This window comes from Mustela erminea, chromosome 10 (genome assembly GCF_009829155.1).
Source record: "Mustela erminea isolate mMusErm1 chromosome 10, mMusErm1.Pri, whole genome shotgun sequence".
NCBI classification, from domain to species: Eukaryota; Metazoa; Chordata; class Mammalia; order Carnivora; family Mustelidae; genus Mustela; species Mustela erminea.
In genome coordinates this window covers 104441636-104457588 of record NC_045623.1, presented here as the reverse complement: position 1 = coordinate 104457588, position 15953 = coordinate 104441636, and the positions used below count along the sequence as shown (strand labels likewise).

The 15953-nt window shown below is 41.7% G+C and overlaps 1 protein-coding gene and 1 pseudogene across 1 annotated transcript in view; one reads left to right on the top strand and one right to left on the bottom strand.

The window, feature by feature from the left end:
• Window positions 1-15953, bottom strand: part of LOC116600929 — a 28590-nt gene that overhangs the window by 10657 nt on the left and 1980 nt on the right. The window contains exon 2 of the mRNA XM_032361431.1: window positions 14291-15583. Coding sequence (XP_032217322.1) covers window positions 14291-14762 — 472 coding nt within the window. The 5' untranslated portion in view covers window positions 14763-15583. The remainder of the gene's footprint in view (window positions 1-14290; window positions 15584-15953) is intronic.
• LOC116568357 lies at window positions 5908-6008 on the top strand (annotated as a pseudogene).

The following is a 15953-nucleotide window of genomic DNA, read 5'->3' as shown; positions in this document are numbered from 1 at the left end:
CCCCCACCCACTTCCCCACCTTTCCTTTGGTGACCATCAGTTTGTTCCTCATAGTCAAGAATCTGTTTTTTGGTTTGTCTCTTTTTTTCTTTGTTTGTTTGTTTTCTTTCTTTCTTTCTTTTTTAATTAAGTAGGCTCCATGCCCAGTGCAAGGCTTGAACTCACAATCCCAAGATCAAGAGTCACATGTTCTATTGACTGAGCCAGCCGGATGCCCCTGTTTGTTTTATTTCTTAAATTCCTCTTATCAGTGAAATCATATGGTATTTGTCTTTCTCTGACTGACTCAGCATCATACCCTCTGGATCCATCCGTGTTGTTGTAAATGGCAAGATTCCATTCTTTTTTACAGCTGAGTAATAATTCCACTGTATATACATACTACCTCTTCTTTATCCATTCATCTACCAACGGACACGTGGGTTGCTTCCATAGCTGTCTTTCTATTTAAAAATATTCATTGTCACCTAGCTTATATACAAAGATTGGATGAAAATGCAGATGTGCATGGGACACCTGGGTGGCTTAGACATTTGGGCTTGATTTCGGCCCAGGTCATGATCTCAGGATCTTGGGATCAAGCCCCATGTTGGGCTCTGCACTGGGCATGGAGCCTGCTTGGGATTCTCTCTCTCTCTCTCTCTCTTTCTCTCTCTTCCTCACCCTCCCAACCCTGCCACTGCTGGCACAGAGGGATCCTGGGATCGAGCCCCGCATCGGGCTCTCTGCTCAGCAGGGAGCCTGCCTCCTCCTCTCTCTGCCTACTTGTGATCTCTGTCTGTTAAATAAATAATCTTTAAAAAAAATTAAAAATAGTAAAAAAAGGAAAAGGCAGATTACAGTTTTAAATGAACGGTTGTTTACACACCACTCAAATTAGGAAAAGGAAATTACCAGTGTTTTATTGGATGATTCTTCCCAGTCATAACCCCCAACCCAAGACCCGAAGGTAACCACTTTCCTGAATTCACTGGATGAATAGTCCACGATTTGTCCATTGTACAATGATGAACATTTGGGTCACTTCCAATGCTGTGCACATGTCTCCTGATATCTACATGCAGGAGCATTTCCAGGGCAAATGTTTTGCAGCGGACCGCTCATGCTTTATTGTAAGACTGACAGGGTCTCTTAAGTGCTTTTGTTTCATGGACCCCTTCTGCTCACTAGTGAAGCCATTGGACACTTTCTTAGAACAACATTTAAAAATATATAAATCAAATACATATAGGATTACAAAGAAAACCAATTATATTAGAATATAATTTTCAAAATATTAAGAAAACAAACTCGTGATAAAATATATGTCCTCCTACCATTAAATGGTAATATTTAGTCATCAATCTCATACCTAGCCCAATTTTTTTTTTTTTTTAACGTGGTCTCCGCACCCAGTATGGAGCCCAATGCAGGGCTTGAACTCACAACTCTGAGGTGAAATTAAGAGTCAGACGCTTAAACAACCGAGTCACCCAGGTGCCCCATACCTTCTCTAATTTTGAAGTCATGATGAACATAAATGATATTTTGAGGTATCAGCAACAAGTTTAATGTGATAATGTGATAATCTATATTCTTTTGGTGGAAGTCACAGGCATGACTAATACTACTTTGGTTTGGTTGCTAATAGAAGAAAATGCCAAGTTTCAGCTAGAAAATTATAAAAAAATATGTAGTTTTTCCTTTTTTTCTCAGTGAAGTTTACAGAGCCCCAAGTTTCAGCTGTTGACCCCAGGTTAAGAATCCCCACATTAAGAAATGCAAACCCATCTCCCAAGTGTTTACGGTGCTTTATACTCTGTGCAGGGTGAATGACTGCTGTCTCACGTCCTGAGAGCACTAACTATGGGCCAGCTTTCAAATTAGTGCCAATATGGTGGGTGGGAAATGGTATCTCCTTGAGACTTCAATTTGCATTTTTCTGATTATTCATGAACCATCTTTCCATGTGTCTTTTTCTTCCGTGTAATGACTGCCTTTTGCTCATTTTCCTGCTGGGTTTTGGTTTCTTCTGATTTGTAGGAATTCCTTATATGAGAAGAAATGGGGGAGAAATGGGTGAAGTGTTTTTGCTTTTGTTTCTATAAAGAATAAAGAAGGGTGCCTGGGTGTCTCAGTGGGTTAAGCCTCTGCCTTCAGCTCAGGTCATGATCTCAGGGTTCTGGGATTGAGCCCAGCATCGGGCTCTCTGCTCAGCAGGGAGCCTGCTTCCCCCCTCTCTCTCTGCCTGCCTCTCCGCCTACTTGTGATCTCTCTCTGTCAAATAAATAAACAAAATCTTTGAAAAAAATAAAGAATAAAGAAAAAACCAAAAAAAACCCTATTATTTGTATATGTTGCAAGTATCTTCTTCTGGATTGTGGCTTGCCCTTTTTATCCTTTATGGTATCTGTAATAAATGGAAATTCTTAATTTTAATATAGTAGAATCTATCAGATTTTGTCTTTATAGTTTGTGGTAAGTTCTTTTCTATCTCAAGATCATGAAGACCTCCAGTTTTGTTTTTTAAATTATTTACAGGTTTGTATTTTACATGTAAGCCAGCTGGAATTAATTTTGTGTATGTTGAGGTAGGGAGCTGATTTCATTATTTTTTCACATGCTTAATTAGTTGTCCCAGCATCGGTTGGTGAATCCATTAAGTCCCCACTAATCTGCAGTTCCAGTTCTGTCTGAAATCAAAGTTCCATAAGGGCTTTTTTCTGGGCTCTATCCTGTTTCAACAGTCTATTATTCCTTGCTGGCATCAATGCCACACAGCCGAATTTCTTTACCTGGTAGAGGCAAGTCTCCCATTTTCTTTCTTTCTTTCTTTCTTTCTTTTTTTTTAAGATTTTATTTATTTATTTGACAGACACAGATCACAAGTAGGCAGAGAGGCCGGCAGGGAGAGAGAGAGGAGGAAGCAGGCTCCCTGCTGAGCAGAGAGCCCAATGCAGAACTCGATCCCAGGACCCTGAGATCATGACCTGAGCTGAAGGCAGAGGCTTAACCCACTGAGCCATCCAGGCACCCCAAGTTCTTCCATTTTCTTAAGGCGTACCCTGGCTTTTGACAGCCTCAGCTCTTCCAGAGAAATGTTAGAATTGGATTGCCAAATCTCACAAAAAATAGAAGGAAGGAAGGAAGAAAAAGAAAAGGGATTCTTAATTGGGATCACATTGAATTTGTAGAGCAATCTGAGTAAGTTAACATCCTTTGGTTATTGAGTCTTATCCAAGAAAATAGTCTGCTTTCCACTCATTTAGGTCTTCTTTAACATCTAATGTCTTTTCAATAAAGTTTTGTTAATTTCTCCAGCAAAGGCTTGCACATCTTTTGTTAGATTTATTATTAGTTCTTCCTTTTTCCCCACCTTTCATTTCTTCTTTTCTTATTTCTGATACTATAAACATCTTTTAAAATTTGTTTTCTGATTGTTGCTGGTATATAGCAATGCAGATACATACTTTCATATATTGATTGTGTATCCAGCCTTTAAAAATTCTCTTATTCTAATACAAGGTAACCATACATTATTTTGAAACTTTCTTATATCTATTCATATCATTAGCAAAGAATGACAATTTATTTCTCTCTTTCCAATCCTTAAATGTTTTATTTCTTTTTCTTGACATTCTATCCTGGTTAGGATCATCAGTATAATGCTAAGTTCAAGTGATCAAAACGGGCAACTTACGTCACATTGGGTTTTAAAGGGAATTAAATATGACATTTGTTGTAGAGCTGTCATTTTTGTTATATACTTGTTTCTGTCTTTATTGTTGTTACAAAATACTATGATTTTTAGTGGTTTAACAACACAAATATGTTATCTTACAGTCCTGGAGGGTAGATATCTGACAGGGGTCTCACTGGGCAAAAATCAAGGTGTGGACAGGGTTGTTCTTCCTTCCGGAGATACTAGGGAAGTATCCACTTCCTTGATTTCTCCAGCTTCTAGAGTCACCCACATTCCTTGGTTGTGACCCCGCCCTCCAACTTCAAAGTCACTGATGTTGCCTCACTGATCCTTCCGTAGCCACATCTCCCTCTGACAGACTGCAGCCAGGAAAGGTGCTCCACATTAAAGGATTCATGGGATCAGATGGGACACCTGCATGTCCAAGATAATCTCCCATTTCAAGGTCCTGAACCCTAATCATGTCTTCAGAGTCCTTTTTTGCCATGAATGGTAATGTACAGGTTTTGGAGATAAGAATGGAACATCTCTGGGGATGGGTTCCGGAGAGCATTGTTCCAATCCATGTAGGCTGGCTGGGTCCAAGGACGCAGGCAGAGTCCCACAAAGACCAGCCAAGAAGGTCCCTGGCCTCTCACAGGGTGGAAATCAAGTGGGAGCGGAGGCAGAGTTTGTTGAAGACAGAGAGTGCAGAAATGGACAGAGCATCCGGGAGACTTGGAAAGGAAAGGAGAGTGAGTCTCATCTTTGCTCGGGCTTTGGGGTTTTTATTGAGGATTGTAATCGGTTGATGTGTTTTCTCCAGCACCCAGGAACTGGTTAAAATGAAGGCGAGTGTTTGGGTGTTCTCCATAAGTCACTTATGCCTTGGAGCCAGGAGTCTTGGTGAGCCAGAGGTCTAAGGAACACTCATGACAACCGCTCCTGGTCACTCCTTGGACATTATCTATTGTGCTGGAAGCCTGTAAAGAACTGTTAAGACCTTGACCTCCACAAGGAGGACATACATTATCTGTTCGATAAGGTGTATGTAAGGTGGGGGTGGGTCCCAGCAAGAACCGAAGCAGGAAAGGAGCAAAAAATCATTTCCACGGGGTCCCTTTAGTTTCCCCATCTAACGACCATCATAATATTATTTATTAGGTTAGGGAAATACACTTCCATTCTTTGATTGTGAAGTTTTTATCATAAGTAGATATTGAAATTTATTAAATGACTGTCCTAAGTTTCTTAGTTAAGATCCTATGGCTTTTCTTCTTTAATCCATTAATATGATGAATTATATTAGTACATTTTCTAGTGAACTAGTCTTACATGCCTGAGATAAACCAACTTGATTATCATGTTTTATCTTTTTTATATGTTACTAAATTCTGTTTGGCAAGTATTGAATCTAGGATTTTTTGCATCTCATATGGAAGTTTGAACTTGTATTTTCCTTTCTTGTGTCAAGGTTATGCTAAAGTCATACCTGGAGTGGGAAAGTGTCCTTCTTTCCTACAGAAACATTTGTGAATGATGGAAGTTATATATGTATATAATTTTAATCATAAATATATATATGTTTATTTATGTGACTATTTAATACAATTTGCCTCTGAAGCCATCTGGGTCTGGGTGTTTTCTTTGTGGTGAGATTTTTGTTTTAATTGAGCTAAAATTCATATAACATAAAATTATCCACTTTAGACCATACAATTCAGTGGCATTTAGAAATTCACAGTGGTGTGCAAGCATCACCTACCTCTATCCAATTCCAAAACATTTCAGCGTTCCCCAAGGAGACTGTCCCCCTTAGCAGTCACTCCTTCCCCCTCTCGTAGGCCCTGGTAATCTCTCCTCCACATTCTGTCTCTATGGATTTACCTATTCTGGATATCTCACATAAATGGACTTATGCTGGTGTGACCTTTTGAGTCTGGCTTCTTTCACTTAGCCGAATGTTTCAAGGTTCATCAACACTGCAGCAGGTGTCAGAATTTCATTTTTTAAGCTTGAGTGATTTTCTATTGTATGGATCTACCATATTTTGTTCATCCAATCACTTGGTTTGTTTCCACCTTCTGGCAGTTGTGAATGGTATTGCTGTGAATATTCATGGACAACCATTTGTTTTAAGTACCTATTTTCACTTCTTTTGTGTGCATACCTAAGAGGGGAATCCTAGGTCTTATGGTAATTCTATGTTTAACTTTTTGGGACACCACCATTCAAATTCTTTTCAAGTAGTTTTGGCAGCCCATGTCCTAAAATTGGAATGATACAGAGAAGATGAACAGGGCCCCTGCACAAGGATAACAGACAAATTCATGCATTCCATATTAAAAAAAAAAAAAAAATCTTTTCCGGTAGTAGGATTATTCAGTTCTTTTGGTAAGTTGTGTTTTTCTCCAGGAAGGTACCTACTACTTTCTTTAAGTTTTCAAATATATTGGGATAAATGTTGGTATTAACTTTGATAATACTATTTTTTTAAGGGGTAGAGAGGGGTGGGGAGGGGCGGAGGAGAAAGGAGAGAGAGAGTCTTAGCAGGCTCCTTGCCCAGCATGGATGGAGCCCAATGCAGTGCTTGATCCCACCACCCTGAGATCATGACCTGAGCCCAAGTCAAGAGTTGGAAGCTTAACTGGCTGAGCCACCCGGGCACCTGACAATGCTCCCTATTTCATGTTTTCCTTGCTTTTCAGAAATTTCTACTATTATTCTTTCCTTTCCAGACTTTTTAAATTCTGAAATTGAGTGCTTGGTTCATTTATTTGAGATTTTCTTCTTTTACAACATACATATCCAAGATTAAACATTGTTTCTATATACTGATGTCAGTTTGTGTCAGCATCCAGTTCTGACTACTTCCAAGCATATGCTGCCCCCCCCCCCCAGTTTATCTGGCTATATTTTGTCACTAATTTCTAACTTAATTGTAGTGTGGTCAGAGAGCCTGGTCTGCATGGTACCAATCCTGAGAAATATGTGAAATCCAACCATTGGCCAACTTTTGTAAATATTTCATGTGTGATTGAAGAGAGTGAGTCTTCTCATGTCCATCAGAATGGCTAAAATGAAGAGGTAGAACACTATCGACCATTGACCAGGTGTGGGACAACTGGAACACTCACATACTGCTCGTGGGAATGTAAATGCTACACCATTTGGAAACCCTTTGGGCAGTGTCTGCAAAGGTTAAACATAAGCTAAACATGCCCAGCAGAAACACATACACATGATCATCAGAAGACACCTATCAGAATGTTCATCCTGGGACACCCAACATTGGTAGAGCACATGACTCTTGATGTCAGGGTCATGAGTTCAATCTCCAAATTGGGTGTGGAGATTACTAAAAGAAAAATAATAATAAAGGTTAAAAAAATGCTCATCCTAGCACCATTTGTGCTACTTGCGAGGAGGCAACAGTCTAAATGTCCATCAACAGAAGAACGGAGGGAGCCTCAGTGGCTCAACTGGTTAAGTGTCTGCCTTCGGCTCAGGTTGTGATCCCACAGTCCTGGGATTGAGTCCTGCATCAGGCTCCCTGCTCAGCGGGGAGTCTGCTTTTCCCAACCCTTCCCTCCCCGGCTCATGATCTCTCTCTATCTCTCTCGGATAAATAAATAAAATCTTCAAACAACAACAACAACAACAAAATGGATAAATGTGATTTATTCATACAATGAAATAAGAATGAAAAAGATATTTCTACACACATAAATCTCACAAACATAAAACTGAGCAAAAAGACACAGAAGAGTACTACTCTATGCTGTCATTTATAATAAGTCAATATGGGCAGAATTAATCATTTAAGCATTTGAAGTCAGAGTGGTGGTTTCGTGTAGCATGGACTGTGACTGGGGGTTGTGCAGTTGCAAGAAAAATGGTTTGAGGGTGTCATAAAGTTCTATTTCCTGATCTAATCCAAGTCCTGGATCTGAACTGTGTCAACTTCATGAGAATTCATTAGGTCATATATTTTTGATTTGCATGCTCCTCTCCATATATGTTACTGTTCAATTAAAAAAAGTTCAATAAAGGGTCGCATGGTGGCTCAGTTCGTTAAGCACCTGACTCTTGATTTCAGTTCAGGTCATGATCTTGGGGTCCTGGATGGAGCTCTGAGTCAGGCTCCTCACTCAGTGGGGAGTTCTGGGAGAATCTGCTTGAGGATTCTCTTTCTCTCTCTCCCCTCCTTGTGTGCATGCATGCACACACTCTCTCAAATAAATAGATCTTTAAAAAAATTTTCAGCTAAAAAAAAAAAAGAACGTGTATTCTTTCATTGCTGGGCACAATACTTATATAATCATTAAATCAAACTTGTTAGAGGTGCCTGGCTTTCTCAGTTGGTGGAGCCTGCAACCCTCAATCTCCAGGTTGTAGGTTTGAGCCCCACGTTGGTTGTAGAGATTATTTAAAAATAAAATAAAAATATTGAGACACCATCTCTACACTGCTGAACAAAGAACAGCAGCCACACGATCCCAAACTTCTACAAGAAAAATAACCCCATTTTGTCAGCTATTGTTAGGTGTTGTTTCTGTTATTCATATTCCAAAGTAGTTCAGACCAACACATAACTTTCTTTCTTTTTTTTTTTTTTAAAGATTTTATTTATTTATTTCACAGAGAGAGAGATCACAAGTAGACAGAGAGGCAGGCAGAGAGAGAGAGAGAGGGAAGCAGGCTCCCTGCTGAGCAGAGAGCCTGATGCGGGACTCGATCCCAGGACCCTGAGATCATGACCTGAGCCGAAGGCAGAGGCTTTAACCCACTGAGCCACCCAGGCACCCCATAACTTTCTTTTTATGTGTGTCTTCTGTAAATAACATATAGATTTTGTTATTGTTATTAACTGAGAATCTCCATATTTTAAAATGGGGATTTAATTCATTCTTCTTTTGTGATTGCTGATATGTTTTGATTTATTCCTGCAAACTTATTTCGCTTATTTTTCTTTTAAAAATATTTTATATTTAAGTTATCTCTACACACAGCGTAGGGCTTGAACTCAGAACATTGAGATCAAGAGTTGCATGTGCTACTGTCTGAGCCAGCCAGGTGCCCCTCCCATGATTTTTTAAATGTTAAATTTCCCCCATTTTCTTTCCATTTATTAGATTTATCATTTTTTTTAAGTTTTTATTTTCTTTTCCTTCAAAAGATTTAGAAGTTGTACATCTAATTTCTAGTATCCCAACAGAGACAATTTTCTGATCATTTTTTCTTTTTGTGTTCTGTAGGTTGAATACTCTCTACTCATCTGTCTTTATATTCATGTTATGATTTTTTCTTTTATCCAATCTGCTGTCAATCCTCTAAAACAAAACAAAATTTTTGATACAGCATTTTTCAGGTCTAAGAATTCCATTTGGTTCTTTGTTATATTTTCTATGTTACTTTTAAAAATTCACTATATCTTCACCCATTCTGTCCACTTTTCCTGTGAGATCTTTGTGATAATTATTTTGGCATCTTTGTTGATTCAGCATCAGGTTATCTGTGGGTCTGCTTCTATAGACTGATTTTTCCTCTTTTTTTTTTTTTTAAGATTTTATTTATTTGTCAGACAGAGAGAGAGAGAGCGAGCGCACAGGCAGACAGAGTGGCAGGCAGAGTCAGAGGGAGAAGCAGGCTCCCTGCGGAGCAAGGAGCCTGATGTGGGACTCGATCCCAGGACGCTGGGATCATGACCTGAGCCAAAGGCAGCTGCTTAACCAACTGAGACACCCAGGCATCCCTGATTTTTCCTCTTGATTATGAAACAGATTCTCCTGCTTCTTTTCATGTCTTGTAAGTTTTTATCATATAATGAATATTGCAGTTGATACAGTATAGTACAATGGTTTCTGTCATCTTCCTCTGAAAAGTGATAAATTTTGTTTCAGAAAGCAAATAAATTACCAGCTGATAACCTTGATCCTGGGGTGGTTTGGTTATAGGCTTTGTTAGGGTGTTTATTTCAGTTTTGCCCTCAATCTGGGATGTGGCCCTCACTTCTAAAATATGGCCTTTCTGGGGTTTTATTAGAAAGCCCAATGGGTTTACCAGGCACCTTGAACCTGGCTGGACTTGATATCCAAACTCTGTCTCCATAGTTGGGCATAGTTCTGCTGAAATTCCTGCTCAGTTCCTTTGGCCTTCTGGTTGCTGCTTTCCGCTAGATCCCTTGGAGATGTGACCTGCTCATGCAGTTCAGGATTCAGCGAAGGATTTGGGGGATGTTTGTCCACAGATCTGGGGGTGTCCTCCTTTCCAGGATCTGCCCTCCCTCGATTCCCATTTACTCTGCCAGGTAACCCTGAACTCTAACTTCTTTTTAACCCAGTAAAACTGCCACTTTCAGACGAGATCGGGCGCGTTCAGGGTGGTATGGCTGTAGACAAAACTGCCACTTTCATTATGAACTCTATTCCTTGTATGCTGAGAGAATTAAGGAACTGTCTTGGGGGAAAGCTGGTTACACATGGATCTGCACTAGTTTGTTTCCTTTTCTCCTAGGGCACGGGTGGCTCTCCACTACCTTCATATAGTTGTTTTAAAAAATATTTTATCCTGACTTTATAATTGTCATAGGCAGGTGATTATCTGATGCAAGTTTTTTTTGCTACTACCTGAAGTGGAACTTAGCCTCTAAATTTTTTATGTACATTTAATGGTATCCAATAACATCCAGAATTAATCAATGGTATCCTCTCCTCCCAAAGACCCAAATCTTCATAGGATTTCAGTTTCCTTCTCTTTCTCTTCCTCCTGGGATTAACCTGGGATCTTCCTTCTCCATTATTATTTTTTTTAGTTATGTGTAAAAAATTAGTTAAACTTTTCTGAAAGTTATAATGGCTTTTCTCACCATTGCCACTTGGATACGTCTTCCTCCTCTTTAAGTTCCTTTTGTTTTGCTGTGTTGCAATTCTTGAGAAATTCTTTCAGAAAGCCAATCTGAGAATGACAGACTTTCTGAGGTTTGTATGTCCAAAATATTTCATTCTGACCTTTCACTTGAATGCTAATTTGGCTGAGTATAAGACTGTGGATTCAGAATCACTGTTTCTTAGAACCTTGATAATATGGCTCCATTTTCTTCCAGTATCCTGTGTTGTTGGGCTTATAGAACTTTTGCTCCTTTGTGGGTAACTTCCTGCTTGTTTTTCCCTTTGGAATGTTGTCCACCTCCCCCCACTTCCTTGGTATTCTGCTGTTTTGGGAAATGTATCTGGGTGTCTCTTATTTTCTTTCTTTTCTTTTCTTTCTTTCTTTCTTTCTTTCTTTCTTTCTTTCTTTCTTTCTTTTCTCTTTCTCCTTCTTTCTTTTTAAAGATTTTATTTATTCGAGGCAGGGGAGGCACAAAGGGAGAAGCAGGCTCCCCATTGAGCAAGGAGCCTAACATGGGGCTCAATCCCAGGATCCCAAGGTCATGACCTGAGCTGAAGGCAGCCATTTAACCTACTGAGCCACCCAGGTGTCCCAGGTGTGTCTTATTTTCAAGTAAATTATTTGGTATGAGAGGGTCCTTTCTGTATGAAGACCCATGTCTTCAGATCTGGGAAATTTTCCCCTATTATTATTTTTTAAATTCTTAATTGATGTATGGTCGACATACAACATTTTGTCACTTTCAGGTGTACAACACAGTGATCTGACTATTATATACCTCACAATATACATGTTTTAAGCATTTCTTTTATACTACTCTTCATTTTTGTCTTCTCAGATACTAAATGGCTCTTAACTTTTCCTCCTATTTTCTGTCCTTTGGCTCTTTTTCACAGTAGGCAGTTTTTGTAGATGTAATATTCTGTCTAATCTCTGAGGATTATTTTACCATCTGTTTGCCTTGTGAAATGTTTGCATGGGTGCTGGTCTCTGTTTATTGACTTGTGTTCTTTTCTCGACGTTAATTTTTCTCAAATGCTTGGTGATTTTTGATTTTATGCTTATATTTGTGTTTGAAAATCACCATGCTCCTGTCTGTAGATCCAGGTTCTGATTGCGTGGGCTTGGAAGCGGAAGGGCCACACTTCCAGACAGAGTGTGTGTGGTCGGACTGGTGCTCGCCACCTAGACATTTCTGGTTACGCAGGGCCTTGCTGTATCTCTGTCACCAAGGCCCCAGCTTGTAGGCACACACTCCCTGACAAAGCTTCCCACAAGGGGAGAGGGGGAGAAGCTGGCTGGAGAATAGTCCAGAAGGGGTTCCCCAGATAATCACCCTGATGCCCACCCCAGGGCTCTTTCCTGTTCCGCATCCAAAAGGCAGAGTTTTCTCAGAACTCTCGGAGGGGCTGTCACTGAAGTTGCATCCTCTGACTATTTTAGTCTTTCTTTTCCTTTGATCTCAATTTTTCTATCATATCACAATCTGCCTGAAATAATCTGGTATGCCAAGAGACAGTTCTGTGTCTTACTTACAGATTGATCCTTGATTTCAGGAGACACTAAGCAGGGCGGCAGGAGGCCCCCATGGGTTTGGCTATCGGTGGACTCTCCGAAACTTTATTACACAGCATTCCTGGTTGTGAGCTATAAAATAGGATACTGGTCTGCATAATTCCTGCAGTTTGTCTCGGCTGAGGTTTAAACTTAAAAAAAGAGACCCACCAACATCAGGATTTATAACCGGAAAAGGAGTGGAGAATACGTCCTTTAAGATTAGGCTACGAAATTTTAGAAGAAAACCTTTCTGGGAATTTCCCACCTGGAACCAGTAATGGAGAAGTGAGGTGATAAATAATCCCAGAAAAATATAAGTGGCCTTCTAAGTCAGCCACAGCTGTGAGTACACACTGGTGTATAAATAATATGGCCAAGTTTTATATGCAACTCAGGGTGTGGCACATAGGTATGATTCAGAAAGAATAATATGAGTTTTTGTATAGATGGAAATGGGCATTTGGGTGGGGATTAAGCAAGGACAGAATTATAATGCATGCCGGTGGGTGGTAACACCTCTTTTTGCCTATTCTTTTTCTGTATCCAGAAAACTTTTTGTAATTAATGCATACATAGGATCCCTAGGACTACGATTTAAGAGAAAAAAAAAAAAAGACATGGATAGAAGTTGTCTACAGACTCACAGAGAAGGTTTTGGAGAAAAACATTTTAAATAAGCATAACAGTTTGGTGAATCAATTTCTTTAGGAGATCCTCACCAATGACGAGATGACAAATCACGATCTATTTACTAATGCTATTAAAACAAGGGGATTCTTGCAAAAGGAACAATTGGACGGATTCAGCATCCACTTGGAGCTTGGGAGGAAAAAAAAAATGTGTCTTCAAAAACAAAAAAACAAAAACAGATTGCTGGCTGCGGTCCTCCAGATCCTCCTACACAGCTGATTAACGCAGGATCAGCAACTGCTGTGTTCCACACTCCCACAGCCCGGCTTTCCTCCGAGAGCCACTGCCGGGCCCCGATGACGGTGACTTTCTCCCTTGGCTCTGGACAGGTGTGTTTCCTTTCGAGCCAGTGCTCTGGGTACTAAGGCTGATGCCAGTGGGATCCCAAACTCCGTACCCTCGGCGTGCCCAGCGTGGCACCCGGCACGTGACAAATGTCTGATGACTGGGGGCTGTGCATACTGTTAAGGACGGCTGCCCAGTTAGATCCGCCCGAATGCTGCAACACGAGAGACAGCCCGTAGGCTCGAGCTACGCTGCACGGAGCAGACCAGGCGGCCTGGGGACCCGCCTGACACTGGGCTCTCTCGGACACGGATTCTGCTGGGGCGCTATGTAGCTGTCCCAAGTCAAGGGGCAAGAGGAAGGGTGAAGACGGAACAGCTGAGAAGGTCGATGAGAAGATAAAACCGCGGCGATGCTTTGGGAAGAAGGACTGCCCGGTTAAGTGAACTCTTGTTGTCTTTGGAATGCAGTTATTATAATTTGTATTGAAATGACGCACGGGGCTCCGAGGTGCCTCCCCCAGCCGGCAGCACAGGCAGTGAGAACCCAGCCCGCGCTATCTTCACAGTTCTGGGATCATGTGAGCCCGGCCACCTGGGCTCCTGCAAGCCCCAGACGTGTAATTAGAGGCTCCCGGGCCGAGATGATGCGCAGACAAGTCTTATCATGCGTCTGGGCTGCTGTGGGTGCGTGAGTTCCCTCTGCAGCTCCGAGCTGATGAGCCAGCCCCTGGGCCTCCCCGAGCCATGGGGACTGTCCGAGCTTCTGCTCAGCCGAGAACTTTGATCGATCCTCGAACAGAAGCAGTGTAGACAAAGATGTGGGTTCACGTGGGCACACCAGGGCGGCTGGCGATGGGGCACACACAGCACTCAGTTTCCTGTGAGCCGTGGTGCCTGAGGCTGCCCGGGGCTCAGGCCAGAAAGACAGACTCATCCTGCCTTACACAAGAGGGGAGGGTACAAAAGTCATGCAGTCCCGGGGGGAGGCACTGGGCTCAACCCTCATGACTGTAAAAATGAAGAAATATGCAGGAAGCATGTGGTTAAGACGTTTATTTGACAAGGATCCAAAGTTACTTCCAAGGACTGAAGTGGCTGCCTTTCTCCGTAAGAACACAAAGTCAAGTTGAGGAACACAATGCACCCCCAAAGACTGGTCCCTGGTTACAACAAACGGCCTCCTCCCCGGGCCCTTTTTACTTAGTGTGTGTGTGTGTGTGTGTGTGTGTTGGGGAAGCAGATTTATGCATGGTCACGGATGTTGTGTTAGTGAACTTGCTACAGGTTGACCTGCGGAGGGCTCCTGGCAGTTTTCGGGAATCACCGGGCGAGGGCTGGGCGCACTGGGGAGGCACGCGTAAGCCCAAAAGCCCGAGAGCAGCTCTCTCTCTAGAAGCTGAAACCAGGACCCAGAAGAGTCCTTTCCGAACATCTCCAGCTCGCTCCCCGGTCTCAAACCCCCTCTGCGGCCTGGCAGCCGGGGACACTGAGGTACAGTTCCCAGGGCCGCTCTGATATGAAGGGTTTCCTCCCATACAGAAAGTCAGACGCACCAAGTACGTTTGCCACTCTGAGTTCTGGGCAGGTAACATGAAAGCAGGGGTGAGCCTGTTTAAACACGCTCCCCTGACAGATTCTCGGCGGCTTAGGCAGAAGGTTCTTGAAGTTCGATACATTCAAGGAATAGCAAGCATGGAAATTCACACCCTCCAATTGCCTTAGACGTGCCTACATCATGTTATTCCGCTCAGTCACAAGGGATGAAAGGCAAAGCTCACCAAGTTCAGGCACATTCGGAGCTTCCTCCCTGTTCTCCTCTCCCCTCTCTGCTTTCCCCTAAATAAGACCCAAAAATGTCTCTTGAAAGGCGTATAATTCGCATGTGGAGGGGAGAAGAACCCAAACCTTTGTTCAAGGGTCTAGTCTGCAAAGAAAACTTGTCTCTGTGCTGTCATTTGCCCCAGACTCTTCCAAAGACAAGGTTAGCTCAAAGCTTTAGTACCGGCTTAGAAATTCAGTTTGCCTCTTGCTTTGTTACACATTTCGAAGTTGTGGCACCTCAAGGCTCTGGGAAACCATTCCTGACCCCTCCAGGTTTGAAGGGTTAGCTTTACTAGAGCTCATGCAAATTAGTCTTGCAGAAAATCTTGGCCGATCAAAGGCAACACCCATCAGCTTTATCTCCTCAATTACCATTAGCATAATGTATAAATATTTACATGGCAATGTATTTTTAAAGCTTTATTAGCTTTTCATAAAACGCCTAACAGAATGCCAGGATTAATTTCTGAATTAATTTTAAGAAGTGGGACACAAGTCCATTTCGACAGGAGCTCTTTCCAAACAAAATAGCACATCTGGGTATTGGGACAATGTCCATTTCCTGGTTTTGATGATGCACTATAATTTTAAAAGATGTTAACTTTGGGGGAATCTGCGTAATGGGTCCAGGACATCTTTCTGTGTAAGTTTGAAACTTCTCGGGAGTCTGTAATTCCTACAAAATGTAAAAGCAAAGAAACCAGGTATGAAATAACCCTGCAAGCAGCTTATTTTCAAGAGAAAATCTCCATGTACCTCAAAACTACAAATCAGGTGACGAAATTAGGAAGGACAGGAGAGACTAACTGAACTCATATTTTGATACTTGAGCCGATGGACAGAGGGATGCAGTTCTCTCTCCTCCGACTCTGAAATGCTCTGCAAGAATCTGTCGGCCTCTTTTTTTGGAACAGGGCCCCTAGCCGCGAAGAGACACCCTCTTAAGGAACGTTCTTTTCATTACATAGTTAAGATATCCCTAGAGACCTAGGGAGAAATAAACAACATGTAAACAAGCACGTGGCATTTTAAAAAAGATAAGGAAC